The 16,822-nt window shown below is 37.7% G+C and overlaps 1 protein-coding gene across 1 annotated transcript in view; it reads right to left on the bottom strand.

Moving 5' to 3' along the window:
- Window positions 1–3,050: 3,050 nt before the first annotated feature.
- The window catches only part of EED (embryonic ectoderm development), an 18,108-nt gene continuing 4,336 nt past the window's right edge, over window positions 3,051–16,822 (bottom strand). Inside the window, exons 3-12 of the mRNA XM_027899191.1 lie at window positions 11,791–11,883; window positions 10,841–10,906; window positions 10,001–10,126; window positions 9,802–9,883; window positions 8,136–8,227; window positions 7,116–7,249; window positions 5,910–6,015; window positions 4,981–5,139; window positions 4,463–4,536; window positions 3,051–3,378 (exon numbers count right to left, since the gene is read on the bottom strand). Of these exons, the coding sequence (XP_027754992.1) occupies window positions 3,252–3,378; window positions 4,463–4,536; window positions 4,981–5,139; window positions 5,910–6,015; window positions 7,116–7,249; window positions 8,136–8,227; window positions 9,802–9,883; window positions 10,001–10,126; window positions 10,841–10,906; window positions 11,791–11,883 (1,059 nt within the window). The 3' untranslated portion in view covers window positions 3,051–3,251. The remainder of the gene's footprint in view (window positions 3,379–4,462; window positions 4,537–4,980; window positions 5,140–5,909; window positions 6,016–7,115; window positions 7,250–8,135; window positions 8,228–9,801; window positions 9,884–10,000; window positions 10,127–10,840; window positions 10,907–11,790; window positions 11,884–16,822) is intronic.

Genomic DNA, 16,822 nt, shown 5'->3' on the forward strand with positions numbered 1-16,822 from the left:
TCAGTCACCACCAGATGGAGTAACACACCAGGAAACATGACCTTAATCTCTGAGGCAGAGAGACTCAACCACTTATTTAACAATGAGGAGGAACCTGTTTTCTTCTTTCAGCTGTGGTAAAAACCTTCTTGCTGCCTCTGTGCAAAGACTGCCTAGAAGTCAGGACTGTAGTCCAAGCCTACTATTTATGCAATTTCTAAGTTTCTGAAAGTTCTGAAAGTTGGTAGAATAAGGTAAGTGTGCAGTAACTGAAGGAATCAGCATCTTTCAAATTTTCTTGTGCTTTTCATGCAGAGTTCATAAAGATGACTGTAACACTTGCAGCCTCCTGAAAGTTTCCTGACTGTATTGCACAGCCTGACTTTACCTCTCTCTCACCTGTCTTCAGATGGGAAACACAGTCTATCACAGAATTTGTCAAAGAACAGAACTACGGGTGGCTTGCAGACAATAGGGAAGAACACATATTCTTCTGGGCTACTTTTGGTAGGTTTCTCCAATATTAGGGTTAAACCACTCTTCTTTTGCTGAAGAATTCTGGCACCGGAGCGCTCTCAAGGTATGTTCCACAAAAGCATATACTAAAAAGTAAAAAGGTTTTGGAAAATATTAAACTCTTCTTTAAATTCTTTTGCAATGATTACAACTAATAGTTCTGTATCTTCCAGAAGACACAGAATAATTTTACTTTTTCTCCTTTTTTTCAGTCTAGAACTTAGGCAACTCTAGAAAGAAAACAGCCCAGTGAAATAAATACACAACTTTTATGTTCGCTTGAGCTTTATGGGTCTGCATGTTGACCAAGAGTTTTTTTCCCCCCTTGTTGTGTATCTTATCGATATTATTAATCCTAAAAGCAGGTGGGGCTGACTGTTGTAAGGGATAGTTTTTTTCCCACCACAGCCTGTTACAGATCTGCTTTTACAAGTTACTTCATTAACACTTTTAATCTGATTTCAGCTTCACTCAGGTTTCTCACGGCAAAGCTGCTGGAACATTTGTCTGCATTTTAAGAAAGCCGTCTTCAGCACATTCATAAGTTAATACAGAAGTTAAAGCTGACCCTAGCTGTGATAGGCCTCTCACCAGTCAAGCACCACCCTTCCTTTCCTTCCTCTCAAACAGAGCAGCTCATTTGTCAGAACGTACCACTGACACACCTAAATAACGGCCATGGCTGAAAAATCCCTACTGCCTTTGTATCCCATTTCACTCGCATCCCCGGTCATGGGACAACAGAGAAGACTCAGTCTAGTAGCACACTACCATAAAGCATTTGCAAAAGCTAAATGGTATCAGCCTTCAACCCAAGAGTTCTTAGTATAGCTTAGGTCACCTATCAAAGCTCTTTCCTTGAGGCTGCAGGAAGTCTGAACGCTCCCACTGCTTTTCTGAAGTGCTCTCCCAACCCCACCCCCAGCCCCACAATGTCTCAGACTCTGCCAACCCCATGTACTTTCCACAGAATGAACTATGAGGTACATGGGCTTTCGCTGTTGCATGAACACCGGTTCATACTGTGCCAGCAGTTCTGGAGCTGCAGTAGAGCATTTTCTCCAAGTTCCAGTCTCCCCTGTACACCTCTTCAGCTAATCCGTGTCCCGACTCTGCAAGAATTTCAGTTTCCTCCCTTTAGCACTCAGGCTTCTACTTGGTTTTGCCCAACTCTGTGGTTTTACACTTGGCTTCCTGATCATATTCCCTTAGACCAGACAGTCATGGGCACAAGGAGGAGCACACTGGATCCTTGGTTTGTGCAAGAAAAATAAGGTCCAGAATCCAGCTATCCAGCTCAATTAAACACTAGTTTTGGACAGACCTGTGGTACTACTGCAAGTCCCCAGTAGTAAGGACAAGGATTTAAAAAAGGGGAAAGAAAAAAAAAGGGAAAACAATCATATAATACAGACTAAAAACTTGTAAACTACTGGCCAGTTCTGGGCTTCATTTTTTGCAGGTTCTCAAAGACACAAATCAAAACTGGCTTAGTCATATTACTTCAAACTGAACAGGTAGTTAACGTAAACAGAGCATTTACAAGCTTCCCAAACTGTAACAAACAGGAAAAAACAATGTCCTGAAAGATAAAAGTCAGATATGTAGTTCACAAGTCAGCAGCAGACAGGACTACTTAACTTAATCTACTGATCAGAAAAGCACACAGTGATAGTGTACTTGTATTTACATAATAACTTCATACTTCTTCTCAAGTAACATGTTATGGTGAAGGATAAGAAGGGCACGGTAGGGAAAAAAGTATATAAATAGTTCAGCCTCAGTAAATGTCATTAACCTTCTTCCTCATTCAGGCACACATGGCTACTGCACAATGCCCTGGACCACTTCCAGAACACAAACATGAGCATTCCAACGATGTGCTGACAAGACACACACAAGTGTTTTGTACGCAGATTATCACTGCTAATTACGTCTGCCATCTTATCCACTTTTCCCCTTACATTTTTATACATTGTACATAATTCAAGCCTATATGAAACAGTATTGATTTTAGAATTCATTATTCCTAAGGCAAGTAAAGCATTGATGAGGCTATGTGGGAATAATGACAGAGACGATTAAAATACATTTCTGAGAACTATGTTTGAGATAACTGCAGTAACTAGTCTAGACAGAGAGAATTCAAACAGCAGAGCAACGTGATCCACAAAAGAAAAAAAAGAAAAAAAAGCCAGTAAGGTCTTTTCCCCTAATCAGTAACAGAAATGGTGAAAAGCTTATCCTAATTTGAGATTATTAAAAGTTAAATCAATTTCAATCAGCAACTAACTTAAAGAATGAGTTCAAAATATTTTTAGAAATTATTTAACATTTATTTATACTATATTCTTAAGTGTAGCATTTCCTTTGTGAGGTGTCTGCATAATAACTTCATTAGGTTTTCAGTTTAAAAAGGCACAAATATAGCAAGCATAAATATACCAAATTTTGAGCAAACTGTCATACATTTATGTGATAGCTGTACGCAAGAAATTTCATAGCCCATAAGAGAAAACTCATTGTGGGAAATAATTAAAATGGACAATTGAGAAAACTTTACAAAAATACTTCTTTTTATTAAAGCAGCAATTTCAAGCAGAACAATACACAGAATGTAAACATCACTAAGTTCAGCTCCAGCCTGCTGAACCTTCGAGAAAGTCTACACTAAATGCATCTACTGTACTAGCAAGTTAACAGACTATATTATAATTTGAAAATATATTTTCTACTATGAATTCAGAAAAAGTAATTTATCGTAATCTGTCCCAGCGCCAGATACTGGCATCATCACACACAGCTATAAGGATACTACTGTCCCTGCTAAAACTGGTCTGTCGAATGGCAGCACCACATTTGGGATGAGTAAGAGTCGTGCACCTATAAATAAAAAGAAAATTATTTAGCTGCAATGTTAAATCTGCACTTGCTACAGTATCATGGAGCACTGTTTCACCAATCCCTTATTTATGTGACCTTGGAAGAACTGAAGGGCAGCAAGATTATGGCCTGCTCGGTGTATTTTGTATTCCAAATGTGGACTTGGGAAAGCAGTAGTTTAACTGTTCACCCACTGTTGTTATTTATCCACCCAATTTTCACTCAAGAAAAGATTGAAAGCTTATTGAATCACATTATTAGGACTTCATAATCAATGTTATTTCCCAGCAGTTAGGAATAAAATATTTTAATTGCGTGATTAAAGACTGCAGCATTTTCAGGAACTTCATACAATAATGTATACAGGCCCATATTTACATGGATTATATATAAATAGGTATGTATAATATATAAGGTATATAAAAATATAATACATATAGTATTTTTATATATATCATATATACACTTTTATACACAGTGGATTTTGGGAGTGGGTTTTGTTTGGGAGGTTTTTTTGTTTCTTTTTTTTTTTTTTGCATTTGTATGTTTACACACATACATATCTATCTATATGCATCTATCTACATGTGTATATATATATATGTATATATACTTAAAATACATGCTGTAAAATTGCCAGGCCATGCAGGTGAGGAACTGGAAAGCCACACTGTTTGCTCCACACTGTGTTTATTACTCTTTCTGTCCTGTCCACGCTCTCGTTACTCTCAGCTATCTCACCCTTGTCATGTGCTACACCCACCCAGCACATCTTCTCTTAACTGCTTTGCAAGATTTCCACCCAATTAGTTTGTAAGCCCTGTGAGAAATAAATTGTCTTTTACTGTATCTACACATGGTACCCAACACAGTCTGAATGGGGCCTCTTGACACTTCTCTAATGTAAATTAGAAATCAGTGAAGTATGATAAAAGTTAACCTTCAGGGGCTCATGTTTATTTACTTACTAGATATAATGGAACATAACTAGTATTAAACTAGTATTGAAGAATTTCTATAGTTATCAGTAAAGGAAAAAGTAAAGTCATCCAACTCCCCGTCTTAACAAAAATAAAGTACTCACTTGGCTTTATGAGGATCCTCTATTTCTAAATCCCAAACATAAAGTTTGCCAACCTGATTGCCCAGAGCAAGCATCTTTAAAAGAAAGCAGAGGATAAAGAAGTTTTAAAATACTCTCTCAAAGAACAAAGACTTTGTTCTTCTCAGAGAATACTTCTCAAAGTCAGACTTTTATAAAGGCTCTACAGCTGATATTGTGCATGAATGTTTAAACATGAATGACTTAATGAGTTTGTTGGAGGGGTTAGAAAGGCTATAAAATCTGCCTCCTTTCTTACATTTTATCAATCCCTGCAGATAAGGGAGGAAAATAAGTATTTATTTGGTGGAATTTTTTTCTATCAGGCAGAACCCAGAATGAAAAAATCTGGGACTCCTCCACCTTCATAGAAGGCCCTTATAGCAAACCATTCTGTTTCTTAACATCACATGAACCAAGACTTTTCCTATGCCCATAAACATGGAATCAATGAAAAACTACGCACCTTCAAACACAGAAAAGTCAAAGCTGACACATACCTTTTGCCAGAAATCCATTGAAAACCTCATGTACCATATGTCACACTGGCTGTAATCAAATCTCCCAAGAATGGTCACATTTGACTCACTGGGCTTGATTTTATCTATATCATCTTCCATCTTGCCAGGCTTCCAGCAAACAATGGCATTTTCACAAGACTGGAGTAAAACAAAAAAAAAAAGTCACCTATATTTACAATTTATACTGTACAATCAGTCTAACCACAACTCTAAGCAAACATTTCATCTCAGAGCTTCCCCAATGACCTTACAAAAAGTACAACCAAAAATCTCACCTCTGCCCTTAGATCACAGCCACATCACTGTCCTTTGCTGGGAACCTGATGCCCTCACAGCTTTGCCAGGTACCAGGACAGTTGGAGCCCTCCCTCACCGACTTCAGAGGAAGTCAACCAGATGTGCTTAAACACAGTTTCATAGGCAGCTTAAACTCCTCTTGATTTAAGGACTGTTTACCCAATCCCTTTCACTAACAGGACCATGCACTCACCAATTGCTGTCATCAAGGCAGTTGGACTGCCTGGTTTAACATCTGCAAGCCAGTGTAACTACTGGATGCAACACATTAGTCCAAGTTACTCCATTATGGTAACTCATCTCACCCTTTAGCAGCAGGATCCCTAAAGAGCATCTTTAGATTCCCTTTCTATATGTTCCATGCAGATTATGGTTAGCTAGTAAACCTGTACCTTTAGCAGAGGTACAACTGTAGTAACGATTTTACTTTTTAAGTGTAAGCTGCTTATCCACACATCCTGACAGTTGACAAAATTCGCAATACACTCCACAAAATCATTTGACACAGGACAGTAATTTAACCTGACTCAAATGCTAGTAGAACGTCTATTGTTCAGGATCCTCAAAACAAGCAAATAAATGTAATGTAGCTGAAAAAGCTGCAACATTACCTTGGAGAGAATTAGATCTCCCAGCCACCGTACACAGTCAACATAGTTTCTATGTATGTCTCTTGTAGAAAAGTCAGGAAAGTGAATTTTCTGGGAAATGAAAGGCCTATAGAGAAAATTGCCAAGTGAGGTTCAGAGAAACACAACAGCAAAAGTCTAAGTTTTAATAGCTGGTTTTAACATATCACGATGTTAAAAGAACAAGCCCATCTTTTCTAACAGTTTTTTAACAAAGCAGATTTCATATGCTGATTTTTTCTTTTTAATACGAGGAATAGTCCCTGTTCTCATCCTCATTGCTAATCAAATAACTAGTTTCCCATGTACAAGACTGTGCAGAGACAGTGCTGAGCAAAACCACTCCTTCAGATGCTGAATACAGCTCCTGTCACCAAATACTTAAAGAATTAAGGCTCAGTTTTCTTGATGCTGCTTCTGCAACATCTAAATTGTTAAATAGAAATGCACACTATTAAAAAAAAAAAATCATCATTTTAAAAAAAGCACGCTAAAAAAAGCATCATTTAACATTTGGTAACATTACCAAAAAAAGCGAGAGTATTTTCACAGCTAGTCTCATTGCTGAACATGTTCACTGTGTTTTAGACTCTTCAATTCTCTCAATGGTTTAACTGGAAGTTAAGATTAAAAAGTTGAGGAACTTCATAAAGGAGGATTTATCTATCATGTATCTAATTGCTATGTTTATTTGATAATTTACTCATGTCTGAGGGCAAATCAGAGAATGATGAAAATGAAGGTTATTACTATGTAAAATTTTGTCCCCACCCCAAAGTCAAATAAGATACAATAATTAACTACCGAATATAAAACTATTTGCCACATTTATTTACACAGATTTGATTCCCTTCTAGAAATTTTAAGATGAGATGATGGAAAAGGCATTGACAACTTGAAACACATGAATTACAAGCTTAAAGGTAGTAATTCTAGACATTTTCTAGTCAAGCAAATAAAAAAAAATTAAAGTATTTAAAAATAAAAGTCTCAGAACTTTGAATCTGAATTTAATAAAATTCCACTGAAGCAAATATCAGTAAGACACATACTCTAGAGAGATTCAGTACCCAGCACAATATCTAGGTCACACACTATTCCCAAGAACTCCCAATTTAGAAAGGAATTAACCACTGATAAGAGTATTTACGTTTTGCCAAGACAGCCAAGAAGATGAAGACTACGTACCTGTTGGTTTTATTTGGGTTGTACTCATAAGATTCTTTGATAGCATTAATCATTCTCTTGGAATTAATTCTCCAGAGTTTTAGAGAGTGATCCATCCCACAGGACATGATTTTTTCACCAAGAAGATCGTAATCCTATGCATATAAAATAATTTTGAGCACCCCTATCCTAGGCTGTATTATATAAAAGTCAGATTTTATTCCATCATTTCCATCAAAACAGCATTTTCTGTGTAGAGAATACAATAAAACTCTGTATCTCAAATAGAAAAATACTAAGAATGTAATCCAGCTCACTGCAAAGCATCACAGCTTCTTAATAATTATATTTACTCTCTCTCAAGAAAGAGAGGCATATTAAACAGCAGTGACAGACAATGAATCTACAGCTAGTTCTCATCTCTCAGTAAATTCCCTAGAAGCATCTTTGGCAGAATTCCAGGGCTACAATATAGGTGAATAATAAATACAGTGTAAGGTTTCCTACAGATGCACTCCTCACCCTTCAGGTCACACAACAGGAATGGAAACAGTTCTTAAGAGCAGTGTATTAAAGTTAACTAATCTAGTTGATATTTGCAAGGTATCGGTGGCTGTTCACAGCCACTGAAAAATAGTTCAACCCAAATAACTTCTTTCCTTCACTACCATGTCTCTCAAGGTTTATTTGCTTATGCTGCTTTGACTTGGTAAGGCCTCAAGAACTTCAAAAGTGGGACCATCATGAAAAGTTTTTACTCTTTCTAGCCCCACTGAGCTCTGTTTTTTTCACTTCAAGGCTGCACTGTGAGAAAACTAGCTACTTAAGCACACAGAAAGTGAACACCTGTCCTGTCTGCAAGAGGCGGCCAGATCAATCAAAATACCTTAGATTTACACTTGTCTATCCCCTTAAAAAAGTATCTATGCACTTCCAGTGGGATTTTTTTAAGTAGTTAAAATATCAAAACAGTGCACAAGAGGATAAAAAGTTGCTTACTACCCTTTGTAAATCTAAATCACTGCCCCACAGTCCACTTACTGCACTTAACACCTCATCCCTGTGCCCTTCTACTCCTCCAAATATTGCAACCAGCGTGTCTGTCTGGATGTTCCACAGTCTCAATGCATGATCTATAAAGAACAAATAAAATTACATGCTGCTTTTTATATGTACATTTGAATAATATATTTCAGCGTAACCACTTTCAATAACAGGTGTTCATGTAAACATCAGAAAAGCACTTAATTTCTCTTCACTTGTTAGAAGCAACAGAACTGTATAAAGTAAAATTACCGTAACAACTCAACTACTGTTATTAGTAATTTTGTAATTGAGAAAGTGTGCCAACCCCCTCCTCTAGGTACAGCTTCTAGCAAAAATACACTTGGACCTTTAGACCATTCAAAAAACAAACGAATGCCTGATCTTGAACAAATACGTTTTTATTCAGTCTTCACTTAAAAACAGTTTTATGTACCAAAAATGCTAGAATTCCTTTAAGCCATTCAGATCAACATTCAGAAAAGTTCTGATTTTCCATCTTTTCAACCTTTAAAGTGTTATTCTTTATCAACCACAGTCTGTAAGGATAGGAAAAATTGTTTATAGAGACAACATGTATTCCAAAGTCAATCAGACTAATCTACTTGTTTAAAGAAAGTTTTTACAATTTCTAATTAAGAACCTTTAGTGTATTTCACATTTGGAAATGGGAACCTCTAGTGTATATCCATTTTGGATTCCACAAGTATACTGCAGTGAACCACAGCAACACCCACAGTCCCAGAAGGGACACAGAAGGCCACACAGTCCCAAATATTTTCCTCTTTTTCTATTAATCTCTCAGCCAAGCAGTTTTAAGACTTCAAGTACTCTCCTGCCTCCTCATGCCTTCTCTGTGATAGTACCTGGTCCAGAGACTGCACATTAAAAATTGTAGTACTATGGCCAATGTCAAAATGTTACTAAAAGGAGGCCCTAAAAATACACAGAGCTCAAGAAACCGAATGTTTACAGACCCCCCGCACCAATTTGACAGCTGCAAGCATCAGAAAAGTTCCCACCTCCTGTTCTCATGTAGCTTCATCAGTAACTCCAAATACACTAAAGTCAAAGGTCCCCTTACATGTTTCCAGCCTGAGCATTCCTGAAGCATAGCTCTTGTGGAGATCATTCCTTAACTTAACAAAACTGTTAAGATTAGGAAGTTGTGACTGTTAAAACTTTCTTGACAAGCCCATAAGACACCATACCAAAAACTCCCTTCACTAATAAGCTTTTTACACAAAGTCCAACTAAAGCTCCCAAGAGAATCCAAGTTTTTCCCCATGCACACACCGTGGTGTCTTGCTGTCTGCAACCTTAAGACTTCCCCACTAGATGGCAACGTGACTCAACAACTGGGAAAAATTTAACTCAACTTTTAGAAAAAGTAAAGAGGAAACCCAAAGCTCATGATTCTTCTTCCTAAAAAGCAGCGTTGTTCACAATGCCATTGCAACACAGTGAAGTTATGGTTATTGCAGGCCATGGATTTAATGATTACAAGATATACAGCCATAAGAGAGCAGGATTTGCTCTCGACTTACAAGGTGAACTTGTTCAGAGACATTCATAAAAATTTCATAGAGGCTTTGGCCTAGACCAAACTCCAATCCAAAGTATCCTGATTTATACAAAAACAAAAGACGTTTTTTTTCCTCACCTTTGCTTACAGATAAAAGAAGATTTGGATCTCTTGGATGGAATTTCAGTTCATTGATTGCATTTCCATGGCCCACGTAGTGCTGGGATAGAATTTAGAGACCAAGTTACCATCTCCCCCATGTTTACATGTACTCAGAAGACACAAGTTTCCTGCCTTACTGAAACACAACCTGTATCTCAAAGCTGTAAATACTCACCTTTATGCACTGCATTGTAATGGGATTAATTATCCTAATAATACCCCTGGACCCTGCCACAGCCAGAAGAGGATGGCTTGTATTGCTGTCATATGTCCACGCACAGGTATAGAAATTTTCATCTGCCTACAACATCTTATGCTAAGGAATACAGAACAAACAGGAGACTTATTTTTTAAAGAATGTGATTTTATTTTAAGTAAACTTGTCGCTATTTTATCCAAGTGCCCAAGAGTCTCAGCTGGATCAATTAAGAAAAAGACACATTAAATTATGCATCTGCAAATACCAGCAACATCACCTGTTCTATAGATGCCAATTCCTCACTTCTGTTCTATAACATACAAGGAATGCCTTCTCTGTCATGGCATCACCTTTTTCTCAAAAAACATCCAAAGATTGGGAATACTGAATCAAGATTGAGTTCACAAGTTACTGACTTGTGTACTGCAAAGGATCGACACATGTCATTAATGCTTCAGAGCATAAACCCTAATTCTTAGTCTTTAAACCCAGGTCCAACTCATAGAGAAACTGAGACCACTGTAAAGCAGTGAAACATTATACAAATATTGGTGTTGGGAAGATTAAACTGACGGAAAATCAGTTTTCAAATATTTTTATACAGCATGGTCCATGAGTCTGCATTTTTGACATTTTTTCAATAGGAGGGACTGTAGGATGTGGGAAAGAGGCAAGACTTGGACCTAACATAAGGAATGCACCAAATGAGCAAAGTATTAAATCACAGACAAAACCTCTGTATGCTTTTTCCTAAAAAAACTCCTTACTTTTCATAAAGAAGAAGGAAACACATGGGTTTTTAACTTAAAAGGATACATCAGCATCCACGTAGGACTGCAACAGACGGATTTCTCCTTGGGAATGACATTCATATAAAGTAACCTGGAGGAAAAAAAAACAAAAACAAAAAAGTGTGAGAGACTGCTGCTTACTTGTGGCATTTCAAAAGGAAATCACATGCACCTGTGTATTGGCTGCCTGATGGGGAGAGGTGATGTGCCTCTGTGGTTTAGATCTCATCCATTATCCATTTGTTTCCAACAGGTGGAAATGTTTCAGTAAAGCACCACTCCAGGACTTGTCCTTCCCAGATTTAAAAGTCTATTATTTGAATTGTCTTAAGATAAACTCTTGTTAGAAGCATTACTGCAGCCATCTCAAACATGACCTGCTCTTTTAATGACTTAATGCTTAAACTCAGCTTAGCACTTCTGGTGACTTGCCAGGTGGAACAAACCTAGAAATAAAAGGCTTGTTTATTCTCAACACCCACAAAGAATGCACTTGAGGAGTTATTTTCAAGACTGGAATGACATAGATACTGGTTCAGAAAAAGCTTATAAACTCACTCCTCACAGACCATTAATTTAGCTACTGAGCTGTCTGGCATCATTGCAGAGAGTCATGGCAGACAGTTCTCATCCTCTTATAGAGTGTATAACCTTTTTGAAAACAATAACATTTATGAAGAGTAATTTTATTGAGAAGATACATTTATGCACCTCGCTCCCTTATCCCACATGCATATTAAAGAAGGACATTTTCCTTCACAACATAGGTTAATTCCCAAATAGCTAACGCATGACTTCATAAAAGAAACCAAAGGATGCAACTGTCCCAGATAACAGATGCTACATATATTAGAAATGAAGCTGTTTATATTAAGTATTCTGTATCCGCACTACACACAGGAAACGGGATTGGCTGGAAAAAGGAATGCATGGAGAACCACACGAAGTGTGTATAATGAAGAAGAGATTACTCACTCTGTTGCTGCCTACAGTGGCAAAAACAAGAGGATCACCTTCTTTACTGTGCCAGTTAAACTGGACTCCAAACAACGGTTGGCCATGGTCCTCCTAGAGATGGAAAGTAAAATTAGAGATAAAAAAACAACAGAACCCACAGGCATATAATTGCTATGAAATTCAGCTGTGGTGGTAAACAGTTTAATTGAGAAGTTTCTCTCCTCAAACTACTGGGTTCGCATTTAGTATAATTTCAGATAGTGAACAGTTTAAAAGGATAGTTTGGTAACATCACATTTTAACTTGGCTCTCTTAAGAGAGTTAAAGGAATATTCTTACAAACACACGCCTCCCCTTTCTTTCTCCATCAAGCTCTTAGAAAGTAAAGGGGAAGAACTGTTGTCTCAGTTATGGCCAGAAACTGGCAGAACTCCCAAACTTATATTTGCAGGTCTACTATTCTGTTTTGCAATTTTCAGCAAGGCAATCTCTGTGCCTAAGGTCATATCTATACACATTTTATATCATTACAATTACTTCTACACAAGGATTTGTAACTTAACAGAGAAGAACTAGACTAGTATAAGGATGGAGAGGGTCACATTTAATTATTTCATTACAGTTAGGTCTTGTAACTTCATCACAGACATTAGGAACTCGCTCCAGCACGTCACAATACGGCTGCAAAGTTCATTGTCTACAAAGCGTGTTCAGATCACCTCCACAAACAGTTACCAGAGAAATGCCAAATATTATTTTTATACAGCTCACATCAGTTTAAATAGAGAGGGAAGGGGGGAAAAAGCAGATATGTTTATGAATTGTGATGAATATGGTGGTGCTTGTTAATAATTGATAACAGTATTTTGGCCTGTCCTGACAGGATGTTTTCAGCAAGAATAATGTTCACTGAAGTGCCTCCCCACAGGGGACTGTCTGGGACAGTGCAGGCAGGAAGGAAGTGTCTCATGACGGCTGTTAAGCAGCCCTCAAATGGCAGTGCTTCAGAGACAACACCAGAAGTACTGGCCCTGGCAGCTCCGGCCTATCCAAGAACCAAAGAATAGATTCAAGGAGGGGGTGTGGCTAGGGAGTCTAACACCACTCAGAAAAAGAAAAGGAAGTCTGGAAAAATTTAAAATAGCATTATTTACTGAGAAAGGCAGTATCTGTTATTAACAGACGTATCTATAAGAGCTAGAAAGAGAAGGGAGAAAATCTTTCAGACATGAAGGCCTTCCTGCAATTCTTAAGAGAGGTAACAGCTTTCAAAGCTGAATACAGACTAAAAAGAATCATTCAAAGTTGAACTCAAAGTATTACCCATCAAAACGTTAAAGAACAAACAAATGGATTTATGTGACGAGGGATATGGGATATTAGGAAAGGGACAAGTAGCCAGGTTATTAGTGACCCCAGGACAGAAGGAAAAAGTAGGTATTCAGCATCTGTAAAGCATCATAGTCAAATTAGAGATGAAGAATGAGGTAAACTGTAAGCCATAAAATTGCATACACAAGGCCATGGGTTTTTTGTGTGCCATAAATCTATGAATTTTACTTTGTAGCCTTTATTTTTGAGAGTATTTAAGTCTTCTTTGAAGAGAGTGGTTGAGGGATCAAACTCAGAATGCCTAAGTTTATCCATCAATAATTGTTTGGTTTGAATTTCTGCTTGAAAGAGTTCATACTAGTGAATACTGAGGGCTTCTGACCCATTGCATGAAGGTAACACAGGTAAACTGCATGGATTTTTACTCCTTTATTACAGACATATTAATAGGGTTTGCACTTGTTTTTCTGGAACAACCTTGTTCTTTGTCATGTGCCCTGGTTCTGATAAATTAAATTAAATAGGAAAAGTAAGAGTAGTATGTTTTTTCCTCTCAAGACAGGATATTTTTCCATCAGAAGTTTCTGATTTTATATGTAGGACTCAGCCTAAGTAGACCCAGGATAAGTAGAGAGATAAAACAGAGGGCTATTTTGTTTCTGTATTTTTATATTTATGTACATACCTAAAGTATTTAGTAAACTTTTTCAAGGAAAACCTATGTCCCTGGAAAAACTACTCTGCAAGACAAATGTCTTTAATCTACCCACTTCACCCACACTACATTCCTCACACCAAGTGCTACAACTCCAAGAACCTAAGTGTACACACTGCAGTTTTGCTGGTGTTTGATGGATGAAGAAGCCAGGCAGAAGCTCTTGCAGGAATATAGTAGGCTATCTGAAGAAGCTATGCTCTCATTTACACTACCAATATCCTTACTGGCCAGAGACAACACACAGCTATTTTGAAAATAGCTGTCTGCTCTAATTTTTGTCCCAAGCACTAAACAATGAAGCAGGTTTCTCAAAACATTATACTTCTAGGTGCCATACATTATGGTTATGCTCAGATGCCAAGTATGTCACGCAAATCTGACACTGGTTTTTGTACACAGAAGAGTGACACAGACGCTGGTCCAAAAGTAAAACTGTGATATGCCATGTTGTCCCTAATATGAATAAAGGGCACCAAAAAAAAGTACTCCAGTTCTTCACACATCAGAGAAAGAAGGCAGGGGAGAAAATATACCTACACTTGCTGTCAAAGTAAATAAATAATCCATCAATGGTTAGTTCTGCCCTTACTCACTCAACACCAACTCAGGTTCAGTCAAAGAATAAGACCAGACCTGTTTTCAGACTGAAAGCGGTGAAGTAAATACTAAGCCAACACAAAAAATAATCACCTGCGTGAACACATTTTAATACACTGTCACCCACACGGCCAGCGGGGAACCAACCAACCACACATCCATTCCCAGTTCCCAGAAATGGAAGCAAGCCATTATGGGCAGTGGTTTTAGTCACCTTTCCTTAACACGCCAACAAGCTAGACATGGCATTGGATACTGATTCCCAGGTCAGGGGACAGCGAGGAGAAGCTGAGAGAAAACATCAAGAGGCTGCTTACAACCTCTAAACCACACCCTAAGCAAAAGCAAAGAGTAGGGCAAATAATTGCCTTGTGTTAAAGGAAGCACAACAAAGCAAGATACGGTTTTCAGCTGAAAAATCTGTCATCAAAAAAAACGGCTGTATGAGGACGTGCAACTGTTAGCTGTATATGCTAATCTGTAAGCTCTATTTCCATTCGCCCCACAGAGAGCAAAGATTTTTCAGTATGTCTTACAGTAACTTAGTACTGAAAAAAGAAAAAATAAAAGTCAGCTTTTTATTTCCTGTCATTTTCCAAGTTATATTTTTGTTTTCTTGATGCTTAAATTTCACCCAAAATAACTTCCAAAGTAGTGTTTTAAAAGCATATTTAGCAAGTACTCAGTTTTTCAGGCTGAATCATAACCATTTAACATTCAAAGCAGACAGTAATAGCCATATTTCTTTGATTCTCCAAGGAAAAAAGTAAAAAGCAAAATAAGAGAGGAAAACCAAGAGTATGAAAGTGGAAAAACACATAATTTATATACCCCTAAAGAATATTAATTTCAATGTCTTTAAATCATGTTGACCCTTCATTAACTTCAATACAGGCATCTTACAGCATAGTTCAAAGACATATAAACTCAGGGATATATCATGTGATACCCAAAGAGTCACCAGTGTCTTTCTAAATCCACATACAGCATTCAGTCATTAGAGTTTATCTCCACAGTATCAGCAAAATTGGTATGGAAGAACAGGAAAAAGAAAAGAAGAAAGGCTTCCTCAATCACAAAGTAAAAAAACAAATTTGGCTGCTACCTAGTCTTTGTCATAACATGCACATCTATTATTAATTTCAGTTCAAAGAGAAATAGGGGAAAAAGCTAATAAAAATATCCACTTAGTTGAAATGCTACATTTACTCCCTCACAGCTTGACTCCACTTGCACAGGAATCTGTTCCCAGGCCCTGATCCTAATTCAGAGAAGTCAGGGACAGCTTAACTTCATAGGGCGGTCTTTTGGGTCACCCTACAGTGGGGCCTGGGTTGACAGTAAGCTGAGGGAATGTTTTGTTTTCCCAGAAGACACTCGAAAAGTACTAACCCTTTCTGTCTGCAGACAGAAAACAAATATGAGTAACAAAACTCAGAACTTGCTAAAAGTTTGGGTGCCAAAGGCCTGTGTCTGTGCCTGAAGTATGCCTTGAAGCCGCAAATAGCACCATCCGCGGGGGCGACTCATGCGAATCACAGGAACTGCTACCTACCTTGGTGAAAATTAAACAACTTCCCTTCCTCCTACACCCTGAGAGGGATGGAGATAATTTTTATACTTCAAGAACACAATAAGATCAATTTGTTTCCCAGGTTCTTTTGTCAGTGTAACTTCATATCACAATTTCTCCCGTGGCAAAGCTCATTTAGAAGGTTTCCATCATCAAAACCTCTCATCCCCTCCCACTCAGATACCCCAGCATTTCAGTGAGGCACCCTGAAGACAAAGTTCAGAAATAGCTACGTCAGCGCAGCTCAACAGTCAAGCGTGGGGGAATGACAAAAACCTCTTAAAGCAATTCTGCAGAAAAAAGATCTACTATGGAGCTGCATGCTAGCTAAATATAAAGTTTAACAAAACTCCCATCTTGTTCCAGACATGATCTTTATTTAGAAATCTTACAAAAATCAAATCACAAGGCATATTTACAGCTTTTGCCACATAAATATCCCACACAAGGCTGAGAAATGAGAAAAAAAGAACATCCTGGTAGTGTAAAATAATAATGAATGAGAAAACTCATTCAGTCCACCACAGTCTGTCATCAATACAGAAGAAAACAGCAGTATCTTAAAACACCAGAACAAGAGGTAAAGGCCATGAATCCACATCTTTTAAGACCATTACCTGCTGTGTGAGAAGATAACACTACCTCAATCAGGTGCTAACACATAATCACAACACTCACAATAAATCAACCAAATTGCACTATATAGTATTTATGGTAATTGCCAGAGGACAAAAAATACTATTACCTGACCTGGTAAGTGTGAGGAGAAAGCTACTCCAAAATTGTAGGGTCGTTCTGTTTGTTTGGTTTTTTTTAATATATTTCAACAG

Source organism: Empidonax traillii, unplaced genomic scaffold (assembly GCF_003031625.1).
Source record: "Empidonax traillii isolate 1590-97213 ecotype Southwest subspecies unplaced genomic scaffold, ASM303162v1 scaffold649:size547179, whole genome shotgun sequence".
Classification (NCBI taxonomy): Eukaryota; Metazoa; Chordata; class Aves; order Passeriformes; family Tyrannidae; genus Empidonax; species Empidonax traillii.